The sequence below is a fragment of the Vidua chalybeata genome, chromosome 6 (assembly GCF_026979565.1).
Source record: "Vidua chalybeata isolate OUT-0048 chromosome 6, bVidCha1 merged haplotype, whole genome shotgun sequence".
Classification (NCBI taxonomy): domain Eukaryota; kingdom Metazoa; phylum Chordata; class Aves; order Passeriformes; family Viduidae; genus Vidua; species Vidua chalybeata.
The window spans coordinates 34576574-34602346 of NC_071535.1; the positions used below are offsets into that span (position 1 = coordinate 34576574).

At 42.2% G+C, this 25773-nt stretch overlaps 1 protein-coding gene across 2 annotated transcripts in view; it reads right to left on the reverse strand.

Annotated features, from left to right (window-relative positions):
• LOC128789591 (deubiquitinase DESI2-like) overlaps positions 1–24375 on the reverse strand; it is a 78733-nt gene extending 54358 nt beyond the window's left edge. Inside the window, exons 1-2 of one of the 2 annotated variants that reach the window (XM_053945735.1) lie at positions 24188–24375; positions 23206–23361 (exon numbers count right to left, since the gene is read on the reverse strand). In XM_053945735.1, coding sequence (XP_053801710.1) covers positions 23206–23271 — 66 coding nt within the window. In that variant the 5' untranslated portion in view covers positions 23272–23361; positions 24188–24375. Of the gene's footprint in view, positions 1–214; positions 1277–23205; positions 23362–24187 lie in introns of those variants that run through there. The other variant, XM_053945737.1, reaches the window with a different exon arrangement.
• Positions 24376–25773: the final 1398 nt, after the last annotated feature.

Consider the following 25773-nt stretch of genomic DNA (forward strand, 5'->3'; position numbering starts at 1 on the left):
AAAAAAAAAAAAAAAAAAAAAGGGTCAGCATCATCTCTGACATAAGAGAAAGACAGGCTTGGATGAGGAGTTTGGGCCAGGGAAGAGAGGGAGGGGGAGGGAATGAGCCTCTCTGGGGATGTGTGCTTGGCTCCTCTTTGTACAGTGCCTGCCCTCCAAGCATGAGCTCCCACCCAGCCCCACTGCCCCCCAGTCAGTAGTATTTCATACTCACCATGTCATAAACATTCAGAATCACTGGTTCATTTGCCATTGTTGATTGCAGTAGAGGTGGGATTAAAACCTTTCAGTCCCTGCCAGATGTGTGTTGATGCCCCCGGGGTATGCTTTTACCCTGAGCCAAATAGAAGAAAATGCCTCATCCTACAGTCGCTGAAGGAAGGAGGAAAGGAAGGAATTCTCACGGTTGGGTGTGTGTGTGTAAAGTTGGTAGCAGGGAGGCAGGAAGGCCTGGGTTGGGTTTGCTGGTTGTATAGGGTATATTTCAGCCCTTCACACCGTGACAGATCCAAGGTTTCTTTTTAACTCTGTAGTGCACCTCGGGGTCTGTAGACTCATACACCACTGTAACCAGGCACCGTCCAAGCTCTTAAATCCCAATCCACAGAAGACAGATTCTGAGCCCTGATACAAGCCCTCTTCTGGCACCACGAGCAAGGTGGGTGGCAGTGCGTGCGGGGAGATTTCTCGGCAGAGCTGAGTGCCGCTACCGCAGCAGGCTGCCAGCAGTACGCAGGAGCCCGGGGCACCAAGGCACGGAGCGGGGCTGGAGCGGACGCCGAGCTCCCTCCCTTCCTCCCGCCGGCGGAGCCCGGAGGCACCCCGGGATCTGTCCGCGGAGCTGGGGCCGGTCCGCCCGGAGCTGGGATCGTTCCGCCCGGAGCCGGGCTCTGTCCGTGGTGCTGGGGCCAATCCGCCGGGATCTGTCCGCGGTGCTGGGGCCGGTCTCGCTTAGGCACTCGGTTGAGGTTTCTCCGCCGCTGGCAGGACATGGTGAAGAGGCTGTGCCAAAGGGATTCCAGCGCGGGGCTCGGCAGTGGGAGGAAGAGGAGGAGGGGGCTGGCTGCCCCCGGGGCAGAGAGGGGCTGCCGTAACCCCCATCCTGCCCACAACGTGCAAGCAGACCTTCGCCGGCGTCGAAGTTAGAAGGCAGCTCTTCGCGGGAGATGAGGAGAGATTAACCGGACTGGGGCTGGAGGGAGGAAGATGCCGAGCAGACGATGCTTCCAGGCAGGGTACGGGGCCAGGGCTGGACACTCCAGCTCTCTGTGCTGTGCTCTCCGTAGGGCCAGTCCTTATTTCGCGATCAGCTCGTCCCGAGCCGGGCAGCTCCTACTGACTGACAGCCGAGGGAACCTACCCAGTCCCCTGCTGGCTGGATGCATCGCTTGATGGCACACGGTGGGAGGGCGGGGAAGGGACCAAGCGACTGGGCAGGGCGAGTAGTTTCACTTCTGGCAGCAGCACGGTCTGGAGTTTCTTCCTAAAGCTACTTTACACTCGTGTTAGGACCGTGAAGCTCTGCAATATCTTGCCAGCAAACACTCCCCTCTGACCGGGATGCGAGAATCAACTGTAAAATGCACTGCGGTAAATTCATCTTCCTTTTGCTCCTCCTCTCTCTTTAAAGGGAGAACAGTCTGTGATGGTGCTGGGAAAGAGTGCAGCTGAGAGAGAGACACGGGAATTCCTGCTCCCAGAGATTTGCAGTGGTGTGGAAATTAGCACTCTGACCTTAAACGTTCATACATAAGATTTCTGAAGCGGAAGGGGAAAAAAAAACAGGGATGACCTCATCTGAGTTGGAGGCGTATCTGAGGCTGAGGCTCACAGCCAACCAGATCTGAATGAAAATTGCAGAGAGCCTGTTACATCAGCAAAGCCCAGCATGCCTCAGCCCTGTGTTCAGCCACATAGGAACTATCCCGTCCGGAGAAGGGCTCACCTCCCTTTGTCAGGGGTGGAAGGACAAGACCATAGAGCTGCAGCCTTGTAAAAGACTTGTTAAACAGTGTGCAGGAGAATTTCTAGTGAAGGCAGGCAGTAAGAAAAGGAAGTGAGTCCATGTCCTGCATAGCTAAGTGCCATCCCAACAAAGTCAGACATAATTTTTTTTTCCTCCAGACATTGCCAAAGGAGATCCATAACTACTTTGCTCTAGTATGCATTTTGAAAGCACAAAGCCACAGCTCAGGCTTAGGCATGATGACATGCAACATGGCAGGGACCCCAGCACAGTAATTTCATCTGGACTAGTCATTCCATGGGTGGGCTAGGCAACTTCACACACGGTACAGGGACCTGCCCAGCATCCTGACTTCCCTCCCATCCCTAGCGCTCCAACCCACCAATTCAAACTGTGCCATTAACCATCTGTCTCAGCAGCCTGCATCTGAAGGAGCAGCTTGTGCAGGTGGGTAAAGGTGCTTCCTCCTCACCATCCTAGAGTCTAAATACTCCTCAGAGGACAGACTGAGCTCCCCCCATTTTAAAGGCTATGGAGCAATGGAGATCTTCCTCTGCAAAAGGCTAAGCTGCATCATTCATGCCCTAACTTGTGAGACAAACCGCCTACTGAAACCCAGAGGCTCCTGCTAAACTGTCACAGATACCCTGAGACTGTCACTTTTGGATATGTGTCCTGCTCTAGAGATAGTGATGTTTTAAGGAGACTTGAAAGGAGAGGGAATAGCAGCTATTAGACTGACATAACTGGAAAAGAAAAGCAGCACTACGAGGTCTTCCCACACTTACCCACATGCTTATTTGCCAAATTAACTCCAATGACTGCTATGCTCAGAGTTCACTAAAATCAATTAGAGACTTAAATCAGATACACATTCCAGAGACAGACATCTATAAATACTTAGGATTTGGGAAAGGTTATAGGCACCACAAGCTTCGATGTTTTGTCCTGTAAACATTTCAAAATTAATCACCTAGGAAAAAAAAAATGATCAGAATGTCACTTCTAAACTTTAGAGACAGAAGAAGGGGGGAAATCAAACCAAAACATGTCTTTAATCATATTGCTTCAAGAGATCAAAGCCAGTCTAAATGTGCATTTGTTATTTAAAGGACTTCTTCTGTAGGAGAGAGAGTAAATGTCACTTGCACATTAAGACATGGATTCGTTCCCTCTAACTTGAAACAACTGTGAGAACTACATTACAAATGGCATTGCTTCAGGCTCCCTTTTCTGCCCCTTCACAGAAAGAAGTTGTTGCACATTGTGACTTTGCCTCATCAGTGTTTCAGTGATCCTTTGAAAACTCCTTTTTTTACACCATTCTATTCTAGACAACTTATTCCAGCTCCTGATAGAAGGGATCAGTCTGAATTCAAAGATCTCATTAATATGAGGTGTCTTACAGTCACATAAACTCTTCACAAGGCTTGGTTTGCTTTGGGCCGTGTTGAAATGTTTCATCTACAGCTCAGGCTGATGCAAGATGAGAAAGTGAACTGCTCTATTTCAGGAGCATGAATACAATCCCACAGATAGCCTTGCTGCCTACAGGCACCAGAGCCCAACTCTTGTAAAAACATTACAATATAAATGAATTGCAAATACAGAGGAAAGGGAGATTCTTCTTACTACTTATTAGAGCAGCTGGAACTAGAGCTTTGGGTTGTGCTTTGAATTCTTCTTTTAAGCACTTATGCTAGTTTTAGGAGAAAGCAGACATTTTTTTTCCATACATACACCTAAAGCTAGACAGCACCTTCATTCATATTTAAGCAGCCTATTGCAAGCCCAAACTTTCTCAGGTTCTTCACATTCTTAGCACTTCCTTTAAAGGGGTTTATATATTTGAGTTTATCTGAGATCATCCCCACTTACTATTAAGGTATAAGTATGTGTGCATCCTCAAGGATCAGTGTCTAGAGGGGACAATGTGGTGTTATGTGTGTTCTTTGATTAAGAAAGAGGTGAAAAGGGTTAAAAGGAAATTAGTACTGCTACCCACCATGGACTAAAAAACAAGAACCAGGTACAACCTTAAGGAATTACCAGGTACATTAAGCAAGGCAGACAGTAAGTAGCTGAGAACTTCAACCATTTCCTCCAGGTCTCAGTCACAAAAGTGCCATTGCTGGGCACTGAAAACAGAGCTGAGATATTCCACTAGGGGCAAGAACAAAAGAACAGCAGTACAACAGAGAAATAATGGCTACATTAGAGGTGATGGTCTATCTGTTTGTCTACTTGTGGTGCTATTCAGGAATTCTAGTTTAAAGTAACACTTTCTCTTAATCTACCCTCGTGCACTTTCAAAGGCTCAGAAGCAGCCCAGCAGACAATGGGGCTTTCAAGCATGTTTCACAGCAGGACTGCCCAGTTTAAACTTCAAGACACTTAATGGTCTTCTCTCCACATCAGGCACACCACCCCTGGCTGTCCATTATATTTTTTGACAACTTGTCATTTTGAATTGTATAAAGTGCTTCTACACATGTCAAGTTGTCATTATTATCCCATTCTGAGTACATTAGCAAGACTATCTTCTTTAAAGAAAATATAAAATGGCCATTGAAGAACTAGAGACAGTATTTTTTCAGATCCTTGAGAATGGTGGAAAGCATGCAAGAATTAAATGGGAGTTGCAATTCCTGCCTTCCATCTACAGGAATAAATCATCACCTGGACAGGTGCTGGACGTTGTAACCTTATTCTGGGAGTATGAGAGGAAGTATTTTGATTAAGGAGTTTAATCTCACTTATAAATGAGGCACTTGCACACACCAAGGAGGTGACTGACTGATTCTGGTCAGACCCGAGTATGGGCTATGGGAAAAAATGGGGAGAGAAAATCAGCACAGGATGCCAGCAATGTGCTTTTTCCTTGTGTAAGGTAGCATGTGAAATAATTAACTTCTTATTGCACCACAAAGGGAAATAACACTCAAATTGGATTACTTCAATACTTTAAAAATTTCATCCAACACTGTGGGGATTCGTAGCTCAAAGCTAGGTGTGTGTTAGTAGAAGGGGGAAACAAAGTTAATATTTTCATTTAATTCCTCATTGAGTCAATCCTGATTTTACATTTCATTTCCTTTCTCATTCACAACTTTTTAAATATAAAGCTCTTTGTCAGGAAGCAATGAAGGCTGACAGCTCCGAACACGACTGACAGGACAGGGTCTCTGCCCTGTCCAGGTCTCTGTCCTAAAGGCCATAAGCAAGGTGTGCAGGGCAGGCCTGCAGATGGTCACTCCATTCAGCCACAAGTCCAGATCATCAGGCAAATTTATAAGAATAAGGCAGGTCTAAGGTCAAGCCAGGACATCAGCCCATGGGTCAGGCACAGCAGAACAGAGCTGGAGACCAGGATCCCAGCTATGTCACAGGGGCAGGGATTTATGGCCCCAGGCTGGGCTGAAATGGTGCTCCTGGGCCATGGAGAGGCCCCAGGGGAGCACAGGACTATCTCCTCTGTTTACATAAAGCAACACTTTCAAGTGAGAACTTGACAATGTACATAGATCTTCAACCTGGAAGCCAGGATGAAAATGCCAAACATTCCTGTTCATTCTTATGCTAAGGATTAGGGAAGTAGTTGTTCCTATTTTTGCTATTAAAAATTAACAGCACAAACTATCATGGGTCAAAAGCAGCCAATAGGTGCAGTTAAAAGGGACAGTACAAAGTAATTTGTGCTGTATTTCTGAGAAGCAAAGCAGGCTTAGTTTCAGAGGGTTTTACCACAGCAACATCTTCGTATTATTTATTTGCATTATGTTATAATAATGTTCAGAAGCTGTGGTGGGGAGCAGGGACCCGTGCACTGGACACTATATGAATACAGAGGAGTGCACTCAATGAAAAGTGGTAATTAAAGAGATGTGACAGGCAAATGGCAAGAGAAAAGATAGGTCATTAACCCCATGCCACAGAGGTATGTGGAAGTAAAGTGACCAGACTTCAGCCAAACAGCATCATCTGCTGTATAGTCAGGACCAAAGAGAACTAAAGTGAGGTGCAATGCCACACTTGTAAAGAAGACAAGAATGGATGTCATAACATGCCATCCAAAAACCCAGAGTCTGCTTAACCCTGAATGTGTCTAAGCTGCCTCCCTCTTGGACCAGGATGATATTTGTTCTGCTGCTGAGCCTGCCCAGAGCTACCCCAGCTGAAGCACTGTGATTCTTCACTCCTGCTGCAGTCTGACAGAGACCCAGGAATCAGCATGGTGGCATTTAATACCCCCAGATCACTCAATCTGCCTGATGTCCTCTGATGCATCCTACTGTGTTGAACACAGAATCTTGAAAAAAAGCCATGCTCCTTCAAAAACACCCTGTTGAGGCCACTGAATGCCTTTTGTATAATCACCTGTTAGATTAGAGAGAACTGGAAGCATAGTCTTACCTTCTCACAACACCTTACATCCTTCTTGCTCACCACACAACAAAGGATTCAAGAGGCCTGGGCTCTAGTCCCAAAGTGTTTTATGCCTTTAACACTGGGTGAAGACAACTGACAGAAAAGGAGACAGAAGCTCCAGCATTTGTTCCTAGATATATTCTCCAGCTACTAAGAGACACTGTTCCAGCACTCCCAAGCTGTCTATGGATTAGTGTCCAGGGTCTCTTTCTCAGTCAAGCTATCATATTCTGCAGAAAAGTGATGAAAGCTAGTGGTACAGGATATTAATTAAAGAGACACATATACTCATCACAGTATTATTCACAGAATTTAGGTGTTCCTTTTTCTATATCTAAACCTCTCTTTGCAGCCCTTTCATATACTCTGAACTTCTATAAAGGAAATAAAATCACAAAAAGTATTGAAAGGTGCTTCAAAATTGTTCATAATTTTTAACTTTCTTATTACTTTTCTAAATTGTATGTTCAAAGTAGGGCAAAATGGAACTTGCAAGAGCTAGACTTTACAGTTTGTTAATAGTGGTTAGTAATTACAGGTGCTCCACTTTGATTGTATGAATTCCCTTAAAAATCACTGTAGTTGGTTGCTGGGGTTTTTTTCAGAATACTACAATGTAATTCCTTTTCCTGTTTTGCTTGCTGCTCATGTCATGGATGATTAGCCAGCACATACAATAGAATGCTGTGGTTCTCTGGGGCTATTACAGCATTCCAACAATACACAGAACCTTTTAGCTTACAGAATAAAACAAACACCACAGCTGACAGCAGGTGCGCCCACAAGTACCTTTTGATAGTTTCAGTACTACTATTACCACCATACTACTATGACCAGCTTTAGCTGGTTGATTTTTTTACCAGTTTTAACCCCTCACTTTAAAAAAAACCTGTTATTTTTAAAGAGTGAGCTATCAACCTATGCCCAAGCAAAAATGGTAGCTCTCTAACTCTCCAGGAGTACCTCATCTCTTGTTTGGTTAGATACAGAGACTGGGCAGCTCATTGCCTCAGAAAAACAACAAGGTATGGCTTTAGTGCTAGACCTTCAAGTTGATTAATTTGATCTGTGAATCTGGATAGCTTTTTACAGCTTTACAAGGCTTAGTGATGAGTTTTGTTTAACCCAATAAATTCTGTAACATGTGCCCAGAGCTCTCCAACAGGCCCCTTCATGAAATCCACATGAGCAAACAGGCTGTGTCTAACCATTAGACATATGTGCACTTCTCAAATGACTCAGTCAAGCCAAAACCCACTGCAGTGCCTTCTCAAACAAAACTCATATACAAAAGCATCATTAAACAGTGACGGAAAGTCTGCTGATAAAGACGAAAAACTAGCAGGATTTGGAAATCAAACTCAGTAGATAGTTTTTCCTCTCATTACTCCCACCCTCAAATTATCATATAAGCCTTCTGTGGTACACATTCTAGGTACCAGTGGTTTTGAGCACTGTTACAATGTAAGCTGAAAACCATACCAAAGACAACCAGTAATGGGGTCTCATCCCATCCCACCTACACTCATTGAGCTTAGTCCATGATCTTACTTGACAATGGCAAATGAGCCCACTGCACAAAGGCAACCTGTGGCAGTGCACGTTTTCCATTTTCTGCCTATTCTTGTTGGCATCATGAGAGTGGCCCCATGTTTAGTCACCATTTGCAGATTTTCACAAAGGAACTATCTGCTAATCTCTCACAAGTCTAAATGAAAGGAGATTCTGTTTAACTGTGCCAAAGCAAAAAGCTGTGTTTGTTTCTACAGAGCTACTGAAGACCAAAGCTTCAGATTAAATAAATTTGTTATTTAGGAAGACAGAAGCTATCACAGATGTCATGGGTACATATTGGTCAGAAACTGATTATTTTAATAGATCTTCCCCATCTTACATTTATCAGCAATCCTGTAACACAAGTCAGATTATCATCTGAACAGCAAAAAATGTGAACCCAGCCACCCAAAAGGTGAGGAGAAACAATTCTGTCTTGCACCAGTGATGAAGAAGGTTCAATGGAGGTAGGGCAGAGAGGCTGGGAGAAGCACAAAGGCCTCTTGCAAAGTTGGTGGAGTTCGTGGATGTAAGGATGTTTCTTACCCCTCACTAACTTAATTCATCCTGCCAGATTTTGGGATGCTGCTCCTACCCTGCATCCTTGCTAATGTCTCAGTCTCTTCCTGCAGTTCCAGGACCATGGCTTTCCATGAAACACAGCCAAATGGCTGTGCTGCAGTAGCCACTCTCCAAACCCAAGCACACCAACTTCCTTTCACCCAGCAAAGAATCAGGGAAGGAGGAATGGGAAAGAAGCAGGCTCCTGAAGGCATACATGGACAAGGTAGGCATCAGAGCCCTTTCCCAGGGCCATTTTGCTCCCAGCAACCTGCCCTGTGACTCACCCAAGGACAGAAGCCAAATCTACATGACTTCTTCAGGTGTCAGAGATGATAATATCACCATTCCAGCAAAACTACATTTGCTGCCTTCATATTTCTAACTCATGAATGCTATGAAATGCCACAAAGCACTAGTGGTATGTCACTAACCACTCCAGCTTCACCACAGAGATGGCAACTCCTGACAGGACTACTATCAATAGTCTCTGAATCATTTTGAGATGAATCAGACTGTTCAAAAATCTAATAGTCATGCACCATCTTTCTGCTTCCTTTACAAATTATGAGTAATACTTGCATTGAACAAGGAACTAACATCTTGAAGAAAAATAATCTCTAATTCTCCCTGTTTTTTTCTGCCACTGGCTAATATCAGGGCAACAATTTTCAGATTGCTGATTAAAATCTTCTCATGAGAAGTTATCTTTAAATGACATGGGGGAAAAAACATTACATGACTGTTTTCCAAGTAGTTTTTATCTTCCTAAATATTCCTGCCATACTACCTGCTCCCCAGAGGATGAGTAGGCTAGGTGGCACTGCAGACTAATGGACTAGCTTTTTATTATTGGAATTGAGTTTGGTGATCTTCTCAACAAGCTCCATAATTAACACAGATTTCTTCAACCCTCGGTCACAGAAGAAACCAAAGGCAATAGGCCTAAGCACATAATTTTGTAAGGTCAGTGCTGGAATGAACAGCCAATGAGAGAGAACTCACTGCTCAGTCTCATAACTTTGCTTGATGTAATGGAATAAGGATATAAAAATACTGCTTCAGTCAATATTGCTTCAGACATATATCAGAGTTTGCCTGTTCTGTGAGTTCTTCATAAGTATCATGAACACTGAACACCACATGCTCCCACCTACAGCCATAACCTAACCTAACAGAGAGAGTGATATTTGCTTCTTTCTGGTTAAAAATACCTTAATAAAAATTAAATAAAGTTAAAAATAAAGTAATAGAGCATTTTTCTTCCTATGTTGCCTACTTTGCCTAAGCAGTATGCCAGTATCAGAGGACTATCTATGTTCCTATTAAGAAAAACATATTTTATCAGTAAAGGTGTTATGCACATATCATCCTGCTGGCTAAAAAAAATTCAACTGTCTATTTCCACTAACAAAGCAAAAACCCCATAGCAGGCTTGCTCGTCCCTGTGCTTTGCTCTGTCAGCATCACTTCCAACACCTTCTCTCTGTATTACCTGCTCCATAGACACACACACATGTGCATCTTCAGGTCTCTGCATTTTTAGACTTCCCCAGACCACATACTTCAGCCTTGTTCAAGCCCCTTCCTAGAATCTACTGCCGGTTGATTCCACCCCATGACTCTGGTTATTTTATTCCACAAAGATATTTCATTTATCTTTCTGCATCCTGAAAAAAACACACAGTATCTGCCTTGTCCTTACTATCATCTTAGCACAGCAATAATCACATTCACCTTCTATAACAACAATAATGCTCATGTATAAAATAACAGCAAGGAACAATCTCCAGCTCAGAATTAGGGTGAAGATCTTAGTTTAAAGGACAGGTGTTTCCAGAATAGAAGCTCCTACATGATTATTACTTAGAAAATGGCTCCTTATTGAAAAGCCAAAAACAGTCTTAGCATTTTCTAGAATTCTAACAGAGGTAACTAAAAGTCACAGAACTGGAGGACAATAATAGCTTGAGACAGAAAAAAAAAAAGCTTCCAGCTTCTCAGATTTGACACACCTACTTCTGTAGTGTAATTTTTCTTCTCTGCTTTATGACTAGTATTTTGATTGTCACGTGTTAAATCAAATGTTATAACATGCCTTAAAATCACATGAGGATTATACCTTTCAGTCTCCAGCAGACCTTGTCTAAAGAATCGGGGAATTTAAATTATGCCATCTGCTCTTTCATCTGCTCCAATAGGATAATGCTGTGATCCTCAAAGCACATCCCACCTGCTACCTTGATTTCATATGCACTGTCATTGCAGTGATACCTGAATATTTAGTAAAAACTTAGCATAATTGCACTTAAAGAGATAAAATGGTTGTCCTTAAGCTAAAGTTCCAAAGATACCAGTTATACTCTGACTGCATTCATATCCTTCATATGTCTTAGTGGAGCAGAAGGGTACTAACTTCCTCCTCAGCCCTCTCCCTTTCTCCTGTCAGAGGGCTGTGAATTCCCAGACCGGCACCTCTCTTCATTTCTAACTCCTAATGTCACCCACCAGACGTGGGGAATGGCAGAAGCATTAGAATGTGCAAGAAGCCTCTACATATCACCCCTACCCCTAAACGAGCACCATTGTCCTTTCTCACTAACAGGATGAGAAAATAACTTATGTTTTCTAGCCTTATCCAATTTCCTCCCAGTTTCCTCTTGCCACAGAAGACATCTTTGAGTCCAAGAGGAAATACTGGCAAAAAAACCTCATGCTGATACAATGATTTCAGCATCTCCTCCGCGGGGCCAGAGGGCAGCCCCTCTGCTTCTGTAACCCTGAAGCAGCTAGAAGAGGGAGATGATGTACAGAGAAGCTGATAGGAAAAGGGGAAGGAGAGGGAGAAAAGGCAGAGGCAGCAGCTGAAAACTGACCCTTCTTGAACACCAGGCTCAGCTTCTTATCTGTTCCCAGTCTCTCTTTTGATTTGCACTATGAACTCTGCTTAGTCCCTACTATCTGTTATGTGATGAAGGATAGGGAACTAATTGGGCTGCTGGCAGAATGTCTTTTTAATTTTAGACTTGATCAAAATTTGGTGGGAAAATAAATCAATTGGGTTGTAATCAATTGAGTTTAATGGGCAGTCCTTGTTGATCTAGAAACCAAATATGTCAAAGTAGCCATGCAAATAGCAACTGCTTCCAGTACTCTTCAACAGCTACAAAGCTCAGTTATAGCACTGCAGCAACACCACTTGTGTTCTTTGTGGAACAGACCCAAATGGTCTTATACATTCTCTGCTCACCATTAAATAAGAATGATGAAAATGGCTGGCAGGAAGCAGCAGCCCAGCAAAACCCTTTTTTGGCTTAGATGTGCCAAGGGAGCAAATGAGAACGACACCACATTGGCACTACCATCAGAGCACCCTGGCTGGCAGACACATCAGCATGCTCATGTCTGGAACACAATTCTAAATGGGAACCAACAAAGACTGCAATTAATCTATTTGTACCAAATGGAAACTTTAGTGTCTGAAGGGAAAAAGAAGAGACAGTTCTCCCAGTGCCAAAGCAGCAGAACTAAGCTCTGCTGTAATACAAGGACATGCTTGTGACATAGAAAGAATTATGGAGTGACTAAGCCAAGGGTATGGCCTCAACAAAAGGAAAACAAAAGAAAAGAAAAACAATTTTAAAAGACACAATGTGAAGACATGCTGAAATGAGTGGGTAGAGGGTAATGAAGGAGAAATATGTGATTAAGATTCATCAGGCCTCCCCCATCCTGCCCTGAAACTACCATCTGAAATGCTCTGGAGGCCCCTCTGGGATGGCAGAGACTGTACCAATTTCAGTACACAAGGATTCAGAGATTATAGGCCAAACACATCACCAGAGAATGAGGGAGAGGGCAGTCAGACAATGAATGGGTTTAATACAACATAGAGACTGAAACTAACTGAAGGGTAAAGTTACAGGTACAGATTTTGATTATCCCCAGAGGAACATGGATTCTTAGAGTGGAAAAGGAAAGTCAAATGAAACTAAAAATAATGGCAAGGACATTTTTCCACAAAGGTGCTCAGGCTTTCATGAAATATATATGCAAATAGGTGTATATCCACATCTACATATAGAATCACCTACATATAACAAACTTGTGACTAGAGTTCAGTGCACTGTAATTCTCTGTATAACACCTTGCTAGAATTCCTTTGCTCACTGCCCTGAGTCTCTGCCTGGAAAATGGAGAAGAAGGGAATTTGCTTCTTTTGGTAAATCCTACTGAGACTTCATGGGAAAAGAATGTTTCCTGGAAAAGGAGAGCAAACAAACAAGCAAAAGATCCCAAACAACTAGTCTTTTGGATGAAAAACACATAGTAGTAGAACATCTCTTGTCAATATAAAGAAAGAAACTCCTTGCAAAATGGGATTCCAGCAGGAGATCAACCTTTCTCCTTCCCCAGCTTAAAAGCATCCCAACCTCATCAAGCATTAAGATCTCAATGAATTAATCCTTAAAAATTCAAGCAGTGCAACTCCCCTTTAGCTACCAAGTCATACATACCCACATCACCCACTGAGAGAGACATCACTGCTAATAATGCAGGGGTGCTGGCTGTGTTTTATATTCTGGGCATACTCCAGAGGAGCTCTTGAAATTTTGCTATGCTGATGGAATTCAGCTTGGCCGCATTACCAAGATCCCAAATGGAATCAGATGCAGGTCAGTGTTTTTCATTATACTGAAGTGCATTGCTTTTGAAATCTCTGTGTTAATCATGTCCCTTGTACCTGGTATGAGAAGAGAAATTCAGATGCTAGATTCCAAAAAATGTTTGTTTTAATGAAATTTCTTAAAATCTGCTTAGTAGCATCTCCTGTCCCTGCCACTCAGTTAAACTTATCCAACCCAGAAACACACCCTGACCCCAGCAGTTGGGGGACAGTAAACAATATCCCTTGCTCCAGCTCAGCTGTGTTACTGCCAAGATACACTTGTATCAACTCAGAACACCTGAACTATCCATCTATGAAACCCACGGCTAGCAGAAAGAAAATTCTCATGTGTGAGGTCTTTCAGATATCCATAGGGTGTGTAAAAGCAGAGAAGTAACCCTACTTTCCATTCCAACAGCATTTTCATCAGGGCTACACTACCATCTCCCTTGTACTTAATTTACTCCACCACTCATCAGTGATGAAAGATGAGCCTACTTTCCTGGGACTACAATGCAAGAGGGAATCAATAATTTCTGTAGGAACTGAAGAATCACAACAGAATGTAATCTGAAGAGCTCCCTGTAAACTGCCCAGTGTTGTCTCATCACAGCTCTAGAATCTGTGAGGAAGGTAGCATCCAAAAAGAAGCAAGTAGGAAATAGTTAAAAGCAGAGAGTAGAAATCTTTCAAAACCACCATCCAGCAGAGTCCCTGAGTTTACAGAGATTGGCTAAGGACCACAACAGCACAGAAATGGCAGTCAGTGGCTGTAAGTAGAGCAGCTCAGCAAGAGATGAGGATTTACAAGAAAGAGACAGAACACAGAGCTATGGGAATCAAGGTGCAGCTATCAGAGGCATGTTTCACATGTGCACAATTGGGACTGTTAGGGACAATATTTCTACAAGTGCTTGCCACACCTTGCAGCTCTACTTTTCCTTAATATGTGTTCTACTGGAACAGTTATAAAGTTACCAAATTCTTAGGTAATCTCATCTTTAGATTTACTCAACAAGGGTCATACCCTATCCAGTGCCTGACTTGCTCAGGTCAATCTATAAGGAAATTAATACCTTTGCTCTCATTCATACCAACCTCATCCTTCCAGCATGCTGGCCCAAACCATACTTTGTTCCTTCCTGCAGAGTCAGTAAAACACTAACAATACACAGGTCTTAAAGTTATAATGGTCCTTGTACCTGGAGTCTCCCAGTTTCACTGAGTTACACTAGTTTCTCAGGTGAAGGGAGAACATGCATAGGCTCAGCAGGAAACATTCTGGTTTGGGTTTCTGGTGGATACAACATGGAGGGTGCTCCACTATCAGTACTGCAAGCATGATGCTATTTTCAATCATCTTCCCATTTCTGCTTCGGCCAGCTCACATTCACACAGACGTTGCCTGGGAAGCACAGCACCCACCTGTGAACAAAGTTTGCAGACTGCAGCTGTTGCTGCTCAGAAGTGGGTGGGGGGACACTTCACTCCACTCTCAAAAGTCAGCACCAAGGTTGTTAGATTTAGCCCCAGAATAAGCTCTCTGTGCTGACAGAAGTGAGAGGTTAAAAGAGACCAGATGAACACTCTACAGGGAACCTTTTCAGAGCCAGGTCTTCCAGGAAAGCTTTTGCCTCTCTCAGAGAAGCCCTGGAAGATCAGGAGAAATAAGCTTAGCATCAGATGTCAGCCTGAATGTCAGAAGTCTTCTGTTTGCTGGAAAAAGGCCCGGCCAGCACCCTGAGCACTGGTGGGAGAAACTTGCTCCCACTCAGGAAGACAAAGTCAGCAAGAGGAGAGGACATGGCCACAAACATTTTTCCTTACAGCAACTCAGTTCTAACCCAGCTCACATTGCACCTCCAAATTGCAGACGTGACAGACATGTTCTGCTTAGTGCTTACTACAGGAGTGCCAAAGAGAAAGGATTCACTGATCATACCTTCTTCCTTCTCCACTATCAAAGAAAACACTGTTTACCTAAATGAGGAGGAGGCATTCAGCCACACAAGACAGCTACAGGATGGGTGCTCAAAGAATGGATACACCCAACTGAGCAATGCAGAGTATGTATAAAATAAAAGCCTGCTTCCTGAATAAGCCATACCTGCCAAACAAAATATCTTTTTCTAACACATGGTGCCTTTGACATTTGCCTTCAGTCGTGAGGAGACTTACAATTCATAAGTGCCATAACCATATATATATAATTCATCAGCTGTCTCCACAGGACTGAAAAATAAGTCAGATCAAAACCATCATCTATCTTAAAGATGCTTATTAACATGTTATTCAATGTGCCAAATTAATTTTGCTTTGTGTAGTTAAAGGATTCCTTTTTTTAGGATTTTTCTTTGTTTTTGAAAGCACTTTACCTTAAAATGTATTACACTTTAAAAAGGGATTTCCTGCTTAGAATTCATGTTGGTTGCTTTGCTTTTAAAAAGCAATGTCCTTCTCCCAGTATATTGAAACTATGGACAGAAGCCTCACTGAACTCCAAAGCAAAATCAGACCCAAAAGACACAGAGAGTAGAACAGACTTCAGTGCTAGGAAACAAGAGCAATTTCACAGGTTTGGAAATCACAGCATGCAGGAAAAAGGAAGGGTCCTGCCATGCATGGAGAGCAAGGCAAGGTGTAGGGAAAGAAGGAAAGTTCATGTGCCAGTCAAACCTGAATAATGAGGTGCAGCCCAACTCCGCAAAGTGCTGAGGGCTACTCACAGCAATGAGAACTTTTGGTGCCAATCCTCTGTCCACTAAAGCCTAAATGCTCCTATAATGCTTTTAAAAAGGAATTGTCAGTGATTCCTCTCACAACAAAAAGAAAGAATACCCCTTCTCTCCCTGCTGCTGGGCCTCCTTACAGTTTTTCAGTATATGTTCACTGATCCTATCTGAGCTCACCATGCTGTTTATAGACAGTAGCAGAGTGTGGATGTGACCATGATTCTGGGGGGATGGGACAGAATAGGCCCTGGGCAGCAGCCCCTGTGTCACATAGCCAGGACTGCATCACTGGGCACATGCTGCTCCATAGAGGAGATCCCTGTCACTGCCTCTATTGATTGTCACACTGCAAACATGCTTCCCAGGAGGCTTTGACTCATGGACTCTATGTCAGCAGCACTACTACACTTTCTAGGGGAGTTTGTAAAACTGTAACTCCTTTTCATTCCTGAAAAGCTGAGGCACAGTGACAGCTTGCCCTGAGCACCACAGAAAATTAATTCAGTACTTCTTCACTGTCACATGGTTCCAGGCAGCCTGATTCCTCCACTCTTCCAACCCCAGAGTGCTGTAATGGCTCCAATTCCTTCTGCTCTGCTTCTAGATGGCTGGAGTACAAGCTAGCAGGGGCCAAAGTAAGTCTTTTAGCATCTCAGTGCAAGAAGCAGCAGCTGCAGTATTCTGGGATGCCCCAGCACTAAAAGCAGTAGTGACTCTAGAAGAGCTGTTCTATTGACACTTGCCACATGTGGAGCTGGCCATACCCACTACTGCTTACAGCACTTGTATTTATAGTTGCAACCTGGAAGGTATTTTGGGATTAAATCCAAAGTCTGCCACCAAACACAGACCCAGACACGCATTCTCATACCTTATATGTTTAAATGTTGACTTGAATAGCTCTGAAACAAATGGATTTTGTAGGTAGCTCATATACAATACAGGCATGCAGAAGTCCAGATATTTAAGATGTACCTTTGCAGGGGATGCTTAGAAACATAAAGTTCCATGAAAATGGAGATGAAGTAGTTGTCAGCCAGAAGTGACAGCCTTCAAATACTATCACTCCTTCTTCTACCTATTCTATACTATCACTTCTTCTGGTTTAACTTCCATTAAAAATGACAGGATAAAATGACCCTCACAACAGTGGTGCACTGAGAAGGAACCACTACCAGTGCAGGTACCTCCAAATCGACAGCAATAGTCTGAAGAACTCAGATTATCAAATTTGTGTAGCTCTACTCCACTTAATTAAAACACTTCTAGTAATTATGGAACCCCACTGGCTTTCCCTCCTGTCTACCTCCAGATCCTCTCCCTCCTTGAAATTCAAATTTGAACTGCCCTGAAGCATGGAGAGTGCTTAAACTCTGGATTCATTTAAAGTTAATAAGCAGATGATGGCAAGCAATAGAGTTTGGATTGACACTTCAATCAAAGTTCAAGAGAGTAAGACTGAAATCAGAAATATGTATTCACCTCCATCCACCAACAACTACAGACATTCAGCCTTTCAATCACATCAAGAATGAATCTGTCACATTAAACCTGGTAAATCTGCATAATTAGATGTGTGGTCAAATAAAGGTAAGTTACCACACATTGTCAGTTTATTGGCAAATTGACTGTAAAATGACCTTTTTTTTATCCTATAACTGGGAACAGGCTGAGCTAAGGAAACTCTCAGCAGACAAAAAAAAAAAAAAAAAAGGATGGATTCAAACATAATAGAAATATGTCAGAAAAACAGTCTGCAGAGTAAGGGTCCAACAAAAGACACCAACAGCAGAGGGGATTAAATACAAGTATATTAGAAATCAAACCCTGGAACACCAGTATTAATTCCATAGTTGTCAAACCTACTTCCCCACACACACTTGTGGAAAACCTGCAAGGCTAAAAGAAGGGCATTGCATTAAAGCCAGATTAAGAGAGGCAACCACAATATCCCTCTTTTTTCCTTCTTGAAGTAGTCCAGAATTAACAAGTAAGCAACTAGGTCAGACCGAGTTTTACAGCCCAAACCATATTTTATCATTTTGTTCTGAAAAAACAAATAAATAAGGAAAGCCATTTTAAAACCCTAAACTATGTTTTTTGCATTTTGCATGCATCACATTGTTCAGCTATGGTAGATGGTTGAGCATGAGCAGTATCTCACCTCATTAAATCCAGCTACCCTGCAAGCACAAAATGCACTCTATGCCACTGTCAGCAATGTTAGTGCAGTTCTACCACTGTGCTGTTGAATTCAGGAGGGATTCCAGTCTATGTTTCTGCCCATTAGGAAGACTGCCAGCTGCTTATTTGCCTCCCACCTTCCTGTTGCCATAACAGTTGATGCTTGAAAGAGGGAAAGATAAAGCCAAGGAAAGGAAAGGGCATTTTGTAGATAAAAGAACCTTATCTGCCAATATCTTTAAGCAATCTTCAGTTCTGAACAAGATAGAAGAGTATAACAACCTGTAAACAGAAAGCAGCTGTTAGAACACCACAAATTACATGGTTCCCCACAGAAATAATATAACTACCTCTAAGGGTTGCATGTATTACTCCCTGAACACTACAGGATCACTATAGCTTTATTAAGTTGTCCCAGAAAACGACTACCTGTTGGGAGATCTTCCACTTGCTTCACTGCAATATTAATAGATCACCCCTTCCCAAGTCTTTCTCAGTGCTACCATCTGTAGAGGACTGGCTCTGACCACTTTACAGCTTCAGAGTTTGTGGGAGACACAACTCAGTCTGTGACTCTTCAATGAGCTGAGAACTGACAGCTTCCCAGAAGAATCCCTTAAAGAGAAGCTCCATCCAGAGGCAGCCTTTTGGGTTGGCACTCTTCTGACCTGCAAAGTATCAGCCAAAAGACTAGAGAGTTAATACAGCTTTCCATTGGCATCTTAACCAAAAATTATACCATCTCTTGAGATCAGCTTCTACTCTGGATCATAGGAGCATAGAAAACACTATATTGTTACAAAAAAGCACAGGAAGAAATCTGGAGAACTATAAGCAAAAAGAATCTTACTTTCATTTCTGGTAAATTTCAGGGGTGAAGGAATAGGAAATCTGAAGTTCACAGAGGAGCAAAACAACAAGAACCTCTACCCAGAACTCACCTGCAGATGGAGAGACTGGAGCTCTCTTCTCTTTGGAACAATCTTTGCATTCAATGACATACCACCAGCCACATCAGCACCCTGAAGCCTATCTCCATGTGTGGAAGATTAGCTGACTTGAAGTTTGATAACAAAGGTAAGAATCTATCATAATAAACATAGTACATATTGAAACCAGTAGAAAAGCTAGGAATTATTAAATATGGTCTCTGAAAGACATTAGCAGTCTACACTCCAAACATGAACATACATTACTGTCCAGAACAAAGGCATTTCTGGGGTCACTCAGGCATTCTAGAAAAGGGGCTAAGGCTTACATTGCTTTTGGTAGAGGGCTACACATACAGAGCTGCAGGACAGTAAGAGATGAGTCATGAGAAACATCACAGGAAGAAGGAGAGTAGGAGAAGAAAGCAAAAAAATCCAATAGAACAAGCAGATGTGGCTTGAAGAACAATTCAGGGAGTGTTGGGGTGAGATCTGGGTAACTCCTTGAAAGAGACAAGGAAGAAGCACAAACACTACCTGCTGTAATAGATGAGAAAAGGACCTTAAACAGTTTTTTTTAATTGAAAGGTAACATCAAAGATTCCAAGCCTTCCTAAATTCTTTAGTATTAACAACCCAAAGGGATTTGGACTGTGTGCAGCAAAGGGTGAGGCCTAGATTTTGAACTTTTAAGTGACTAGATACACAGTAAAAACATGAAGCCTTATTAAGAGCAGCAACTCCTCCAGAGAACTGGGTAACAAGCTTGTTTTGCCTAATTTCAAAAGATTCCAAAAATAATCTGGGCAAGTTAGACCATGCTCACTTTCTTAATAAATCAGCTGAACAGCTCCTAGAAAGCAGAATCTTAAAGACACCCTCCAGGACTACAATACAAAGAATAAACATCTTCTATTGTAAGTCTTTGATTTTATCAATAAAATATTTAGCAGGAAAGAACAAGAGAACAACTCCTATTTTTCAGAGGCATCTAGTGAAGTTCCTCATGGTGCAATAATGAATAATTTTTATTTGAGTTGCAAGAAGTAAAATTTGATTATTCTGACCTATGACTGAGGGCAGAAAAGGGGGAATAAATGAACAATTTTCCCTCGATGACAGACAGTCAACAGCAGGATCTATCAACTTTTAACGCTTGGATGTATTTTGTTAAAATCTGTGAACTGAAGGAGAAGATTAGCAATACAAGAACAGTATTTAAGTGATACCATTATGTAGGTTTTATACAGGGAGGTGAGACCTTTACCCGACTAGCATAAAATGTAAGGCTGTCTTAGCAGGTTTTCTAGTTAGTGACTTAATTTGCCCTTCTACTAAGCCTCTAGTCTAGTAAAGAGTATCACCTATCTAGTTCAACCACTAGCTCTCCCCGTTGAAATTTTTTTCAAATATTCAAGAGGTTTGATAAGCCTGTCTCATTAATTTCCAGAGAATGCAAAAGAGTTTTACACTGTTAACAGCAAGGGCTGTAATCAAGAACCATTTGGGAAGCCAAGTATACTTCTTCCTGCACCTGGTAGAAAAGCAAGTAACCAAATTTCATTTTCATTTCAGATAGAAATTTACTCCTCCACAGTCAGAAAAGTAGAGTTTCATGAAAGGGGTACTAAGATAGAGTTTGTCTTGCCTTATGAAGATAAGGCAAAACATTCTTGACCAGAAGACATCAAAAGCTCTAAATCTTCATGTCGCAGCATACGTCACAGTTGAGACAGCCACAATGCACAGAGTGTCACCATACAATTTCAGAAAGCTTAAAGCATTCACCCATACAGAGTAACACCTACCTCATCAAAAGGCTTCAGACATCTGCCAACACAGAGTAACATCATATCACTTCAGAAGGCTGCAAGCATAGGCCCTTCTTCCTCTTTAGGGCAGCCTTTTATACCCCTCATGGTTCCTGCATTGCAGTTGTGTCCCCTTTTGTGATTGGTCAGTGCACCTGGGCACTCTGTGTCGCATTACCTTCAATGCTGCTCACCTGACCCACACAGCTGTAGCCCACTGGGGATGAGGCTCAGCTGCAGCCCCACTCCCAATTATCACAAACTGTGTGCCTACACTTCATGGTGTGTTTTTATAGGTTATGCTACTGAGTGAAAGAGCACCTAAATATATATTTCATATTGATGACTCTTATATTCGAAGGCTGCTATTGTAGCAGGATTTGTGGCCAGACACAGATGCTATGGGTCAAATCTCTTTCCACTTGAGAGCAGATCTTCATTGTTATGGGCCAGTTATGCCTTTCCCCAAGTTCCTATAACCATCTGAGGCATCTTTTGCAATAGCCTACCAGAGGCAAAGTTATCTGTGTGAAGGTTTCTTCCATTCAGAGAGAGGACAGAACTTCAACAGAAGCTCTGCAAATCCAAAACCAGCAGGGATTTGGAAAAAGACCAGATTCCTAGAAAATAGCTGGTGCCTGTGAACTATCGTTTAGAGAGCTATAGCATTGTCTCCACTCCAAACAAACACTTGGTCCAGCAAAGTGTAATTGAATTTGGATGACATTTGGACCCAGTTCCTTTGTTTGGAGTTGTCCCTACCATGCAAATGTCCATTAATATAATCCTGAAAGAAGCACAATCAATGCAGCCTCTTCAAAAAGTGGGGAACTGTTTAGGTAGTGAAAGCAGTGAAAGGTAAGAAGAGAATCCCCTCTCTTTGACACAGATAACTCCACCAATGGGCAGATTTTCCTCCTGCTGTGTGTAACTAGATACTTCTAGTGTGCAACTTATTATGGTTTGTAAAGCTAAAGATGTGCTAGGTGAAATATTAAAGCTCTCTATTCTCTGCCCTCTTCCTGCCTTTTTAAGGTTATTTCAATAATTGACATGTATCCTCTTAGCCAACGGAAAACAGTACAGCCAGTTCCTGATTCTGGCATAGATCATCTTGCTGGAGATCTCCATGCAGCCACGTGTGCAAGAAGCTGTGAGCAAATGGCTATGAGTGACAGCTCTTGAACAGTCTGTGTTGTTAAAGCCTGGGGATAAACACACAGGCCCCCAAATGATAAACTTAAACCATACTAACAACTGTTTGAGAAAGAGTTCCTTCATCAATAACAGCTATTAGCACATCACAGTCTGACTCATCCCTTTCACCATCTGCACAATGTGTCATTTGCTCTAATCTCTCATTTTCTTTGCTCCACATTCTTCTTAGCAGTCATGCTTCCCAACTTGCAGGATCATTTGTATGTTCCCTTACCAACAACCACCAATGTGTATTTAGATAACAAGAACATTGCACTATTTTGATATTGCCACCTTGGAAATCAATGGGTCAAGAATTGCTAATTAATCACTAATGCTCAGTGATTGTATCTTCAACAGGCACTGATTGTACAGATGGGTCATTTCTGTATTTACACTGTATTATTGCATTCTTTTCATCCATACTTTGCTACACACTTCAAGCTATGTTCAGATAGATTAAGTGTATCAAGCACCCTCATAAAAAGTACGGGTGTTAGAGCAACTATGCATTGCAAAGCATTTACCTGGACAATTGTTAAATGACAGAAATAGGCTATCACTGCTGGTTTCACAAAGGAAGCATTCTATTTTCAGTACCTTAGGAGTTAATCCATATGGGAGATGTATGGAATACCTTTAAAAGGCATGTCAAGCAAGTCAAGTTTCTCTCTGAATCAAAATCTCAGGAGGAGAGCTTTGTGGCACACTTGGATTGCCCTCCTGTTAACTCAGCCCTGTCCCACAGCTTCCATTTTGGTGATTTTAAAATAGATAAGCACTTGACAAGTAACAGCCATTTGACAACTATCTGCCATCCTCCTTCTCCTCCCGCCTCTCCCCACTGCAAAGGAAATCATGGTGGGAACATCAGCTTAACGCTGGCTTTTTTTTCTCAATGCTAGATGTTGAACCTCTGTATCTTCTGTTGTTTAACTCCGCATCACAAATGGTTGCCCCTGTGAAAGGGCAGCCTACAATCTCACCTCTAAAATGTTAAATGTCATGACTATTGGATTTCAGTCACTTGAATCCTTTAAGAACAAATTCCTTTAAATTTAACTGCTTCAAAATCAAGGCCTTATGCAAAAAATATGCCTGCCTTTTGGGCAAGTAGGACCTGCTTTGCAAAGAATCAGCACAGATGCTTCAAGTCATTCACAGAAGCACAAACCTTATCCTTTAGCAGCAGCTGTTGAATCCTCATGGTTATCCAAACCTTTCTCCCTCTCCAGCTCATCTTCCATAATTAGGGCCTTTCACAGCAGCCCGCATCTCCATACTGCACTGCTCACCTTGAACAGCAGCATACATGTTCTGGCACCAGCATCTGAAACAGCATTTAGAGACAGCAGTAGCAAAGTGCTTTCTCTGAAGCAGCATTTTGACTAAGTTTTCTTGTTTTATAACCACAGCCACAGAAGTCCATGTGTGGGATTGTGTTTGGTTTATTTTCCAGCTTCATACCACAGCTTCAGAACCACATATTCAGCTATCAGTGCTCTTACATCCCCTGTTTAGGATTTTTAGAAGTATTTATGCACTATGAACAAATTCAGGAGCTGGACATACCAGCAGCCGAAGGAAAAATTATTTAAAGCTTGAAAAGCAGGGAGAACTTGAATACAGAATGAAGAAGGCTTTCTTCTCCTCATCCCAGCATGTCTAAATGTCCATGCAAGAACATCTAACATCCATTTTCAACCTCTGAGCAAAATGCAGTAGAGCCCATAAAACACTGTGTTGTGTAATTTCAGTACAGATTCAAGCACTCTCTTCTAGTTAATATTAGAAGAAAATTAACATATTGATCAGATTCTTTGACCATATCCTTGACCTACACAGTGCTCCCCAATGGTTTATAGTTACCTGGCAAAAATGGGACCACTTCTGCTGGGGAAATAATTCAAGCAATTTAAGAAAAAAGGACTCCAGACTGACATTTCCTTGCAGAATTGTGTTCTTCAAGTTCTGGCCTGACAGACAAATTGGCTTTTTGTGGTACTCCTGCCATAATTCAGCCATGTGACATTTCCTCAGCTGGAAATTGGAAGGTCCACATGGGTGCAGGGATTGGGATGAAGGGGCCATGGAGTTTCATTTCTGCAGTGTGTCCCACTCCTTGCTTCTGTGCCTTTTCTGGCTTTACTTCATACCTGATTTCTGCTGCTTTCCCATGCAACCCAAACATGGAAAAGCCAAGGATATGGGCATACTTCCCATATGTGGGTCTCAGCTAGAGAGCAGGGCTGAAACCAACACAGATGCGCTAACCTTGGTGGGATGGAAACCATGGCAACAATGAATAGGAGCGGGACAGGGGAAGCGAAAAGGAATGTTATACTTTGTTTTAGAGTAGCCAGGTAGAACTGCACCTGCAGAACTGAGGTTAATCAACACAGTTAAGAGACATGAATGATGTAGTTACTGTTTAGGAGTGGAAAATTTAGCTGATACTGTAAAACTATATAAACCATCCTACACCAAGAATAAACACCTTCTTCTTGCATATGACCCAAGAAATGCCCTGTGTCAACACACCTAAGAGCATTTTACAGCCCAAGGCATTATCTTTGCTGTCAGAACATGTGACCAGCACACCATTTTGTGCATCAGCTGACAACGGCATAAACTGCATAAAGTCTTCTTGACATTCACTAGAGCCCCTTTTGAAAAGTATTATTTACACAATGAAAGAAGAAAATCATCCATATAATCATGGATTATTACTCACCTTTAATAATTAAATTTCTGAGCCATATTCCAAAACTTTGTATTAACTTGCAATATTTAAAAATAAGGAAGTGATTAAATATTACAATTATTTTATTCCCTTTCTTATTCTTTTTTATTATTTCAGTGATTTTTAAGTTTACTAAAACATGCTGAGGAGCAATGAGTGCAACAGACCATCTGGGGAAACTGTGAACTCACTATTTCATGTATTGCATCTGGACTCCTATACAGGCTATGTACTTAAGTGGGGCAGCAAATATCTCACTAATTAAGCAAGTAATTCTTTCATACAGTCTCTAGTTCCCCTGGGAATCTCTATACTAACAACTTAACACCAGACTGCTAGTATCTCAAAGTTTCTAAATTTACAAAACATCCTTACGGATCCAGGCCTCTTCCTGCATGAATGAATGTTAATAAACACAGAATCATCTAACTTAGGCTATTTCCCATTTAACAACTTGATATCTTTCAATTAATATCAGCAAACTGCCTTGAAAACCGTGAACCATAAATTTCCAGTGATTCAGGGAAACAGGTTCTAGTCTGTGCTATTAACATCCAGAGCAGCTTTGTGGTTCATCAAGCACGTATTACTAGTTAGGGTAACTGAAGAAGGCAGCTACTGTGTCAAAGGTGTAAAAACAGCAGTTTATGCCCTACACTGCTACTTCTGCATCCCCCGAAAACCCTGAGTTTAAATCAGCCAGCCCCAGCTGTGTCCCCTGACTTCCCCCTCCCAGCCCTAACAGTCCTACTGAACCCAGTTAAGCCATCATTACTTTTAGATCTGATTTTCTTTTATTTAGGAGCACACTTTCCTCACGCACACACTATGAACAAGGACAAACAGGTTTTCTTCAGCCTTTTTTTTTAACCCACTTTAAATTGCCCCGAAAAGCTTTTCCCAGAGATATTAGCCACAGATATACAGACAACCCTGCTCTCCAGCACAAGAACAGCTTTCTTTCCAGAACTCCGCATGCCTTTGCTGAACTTTCTTCCT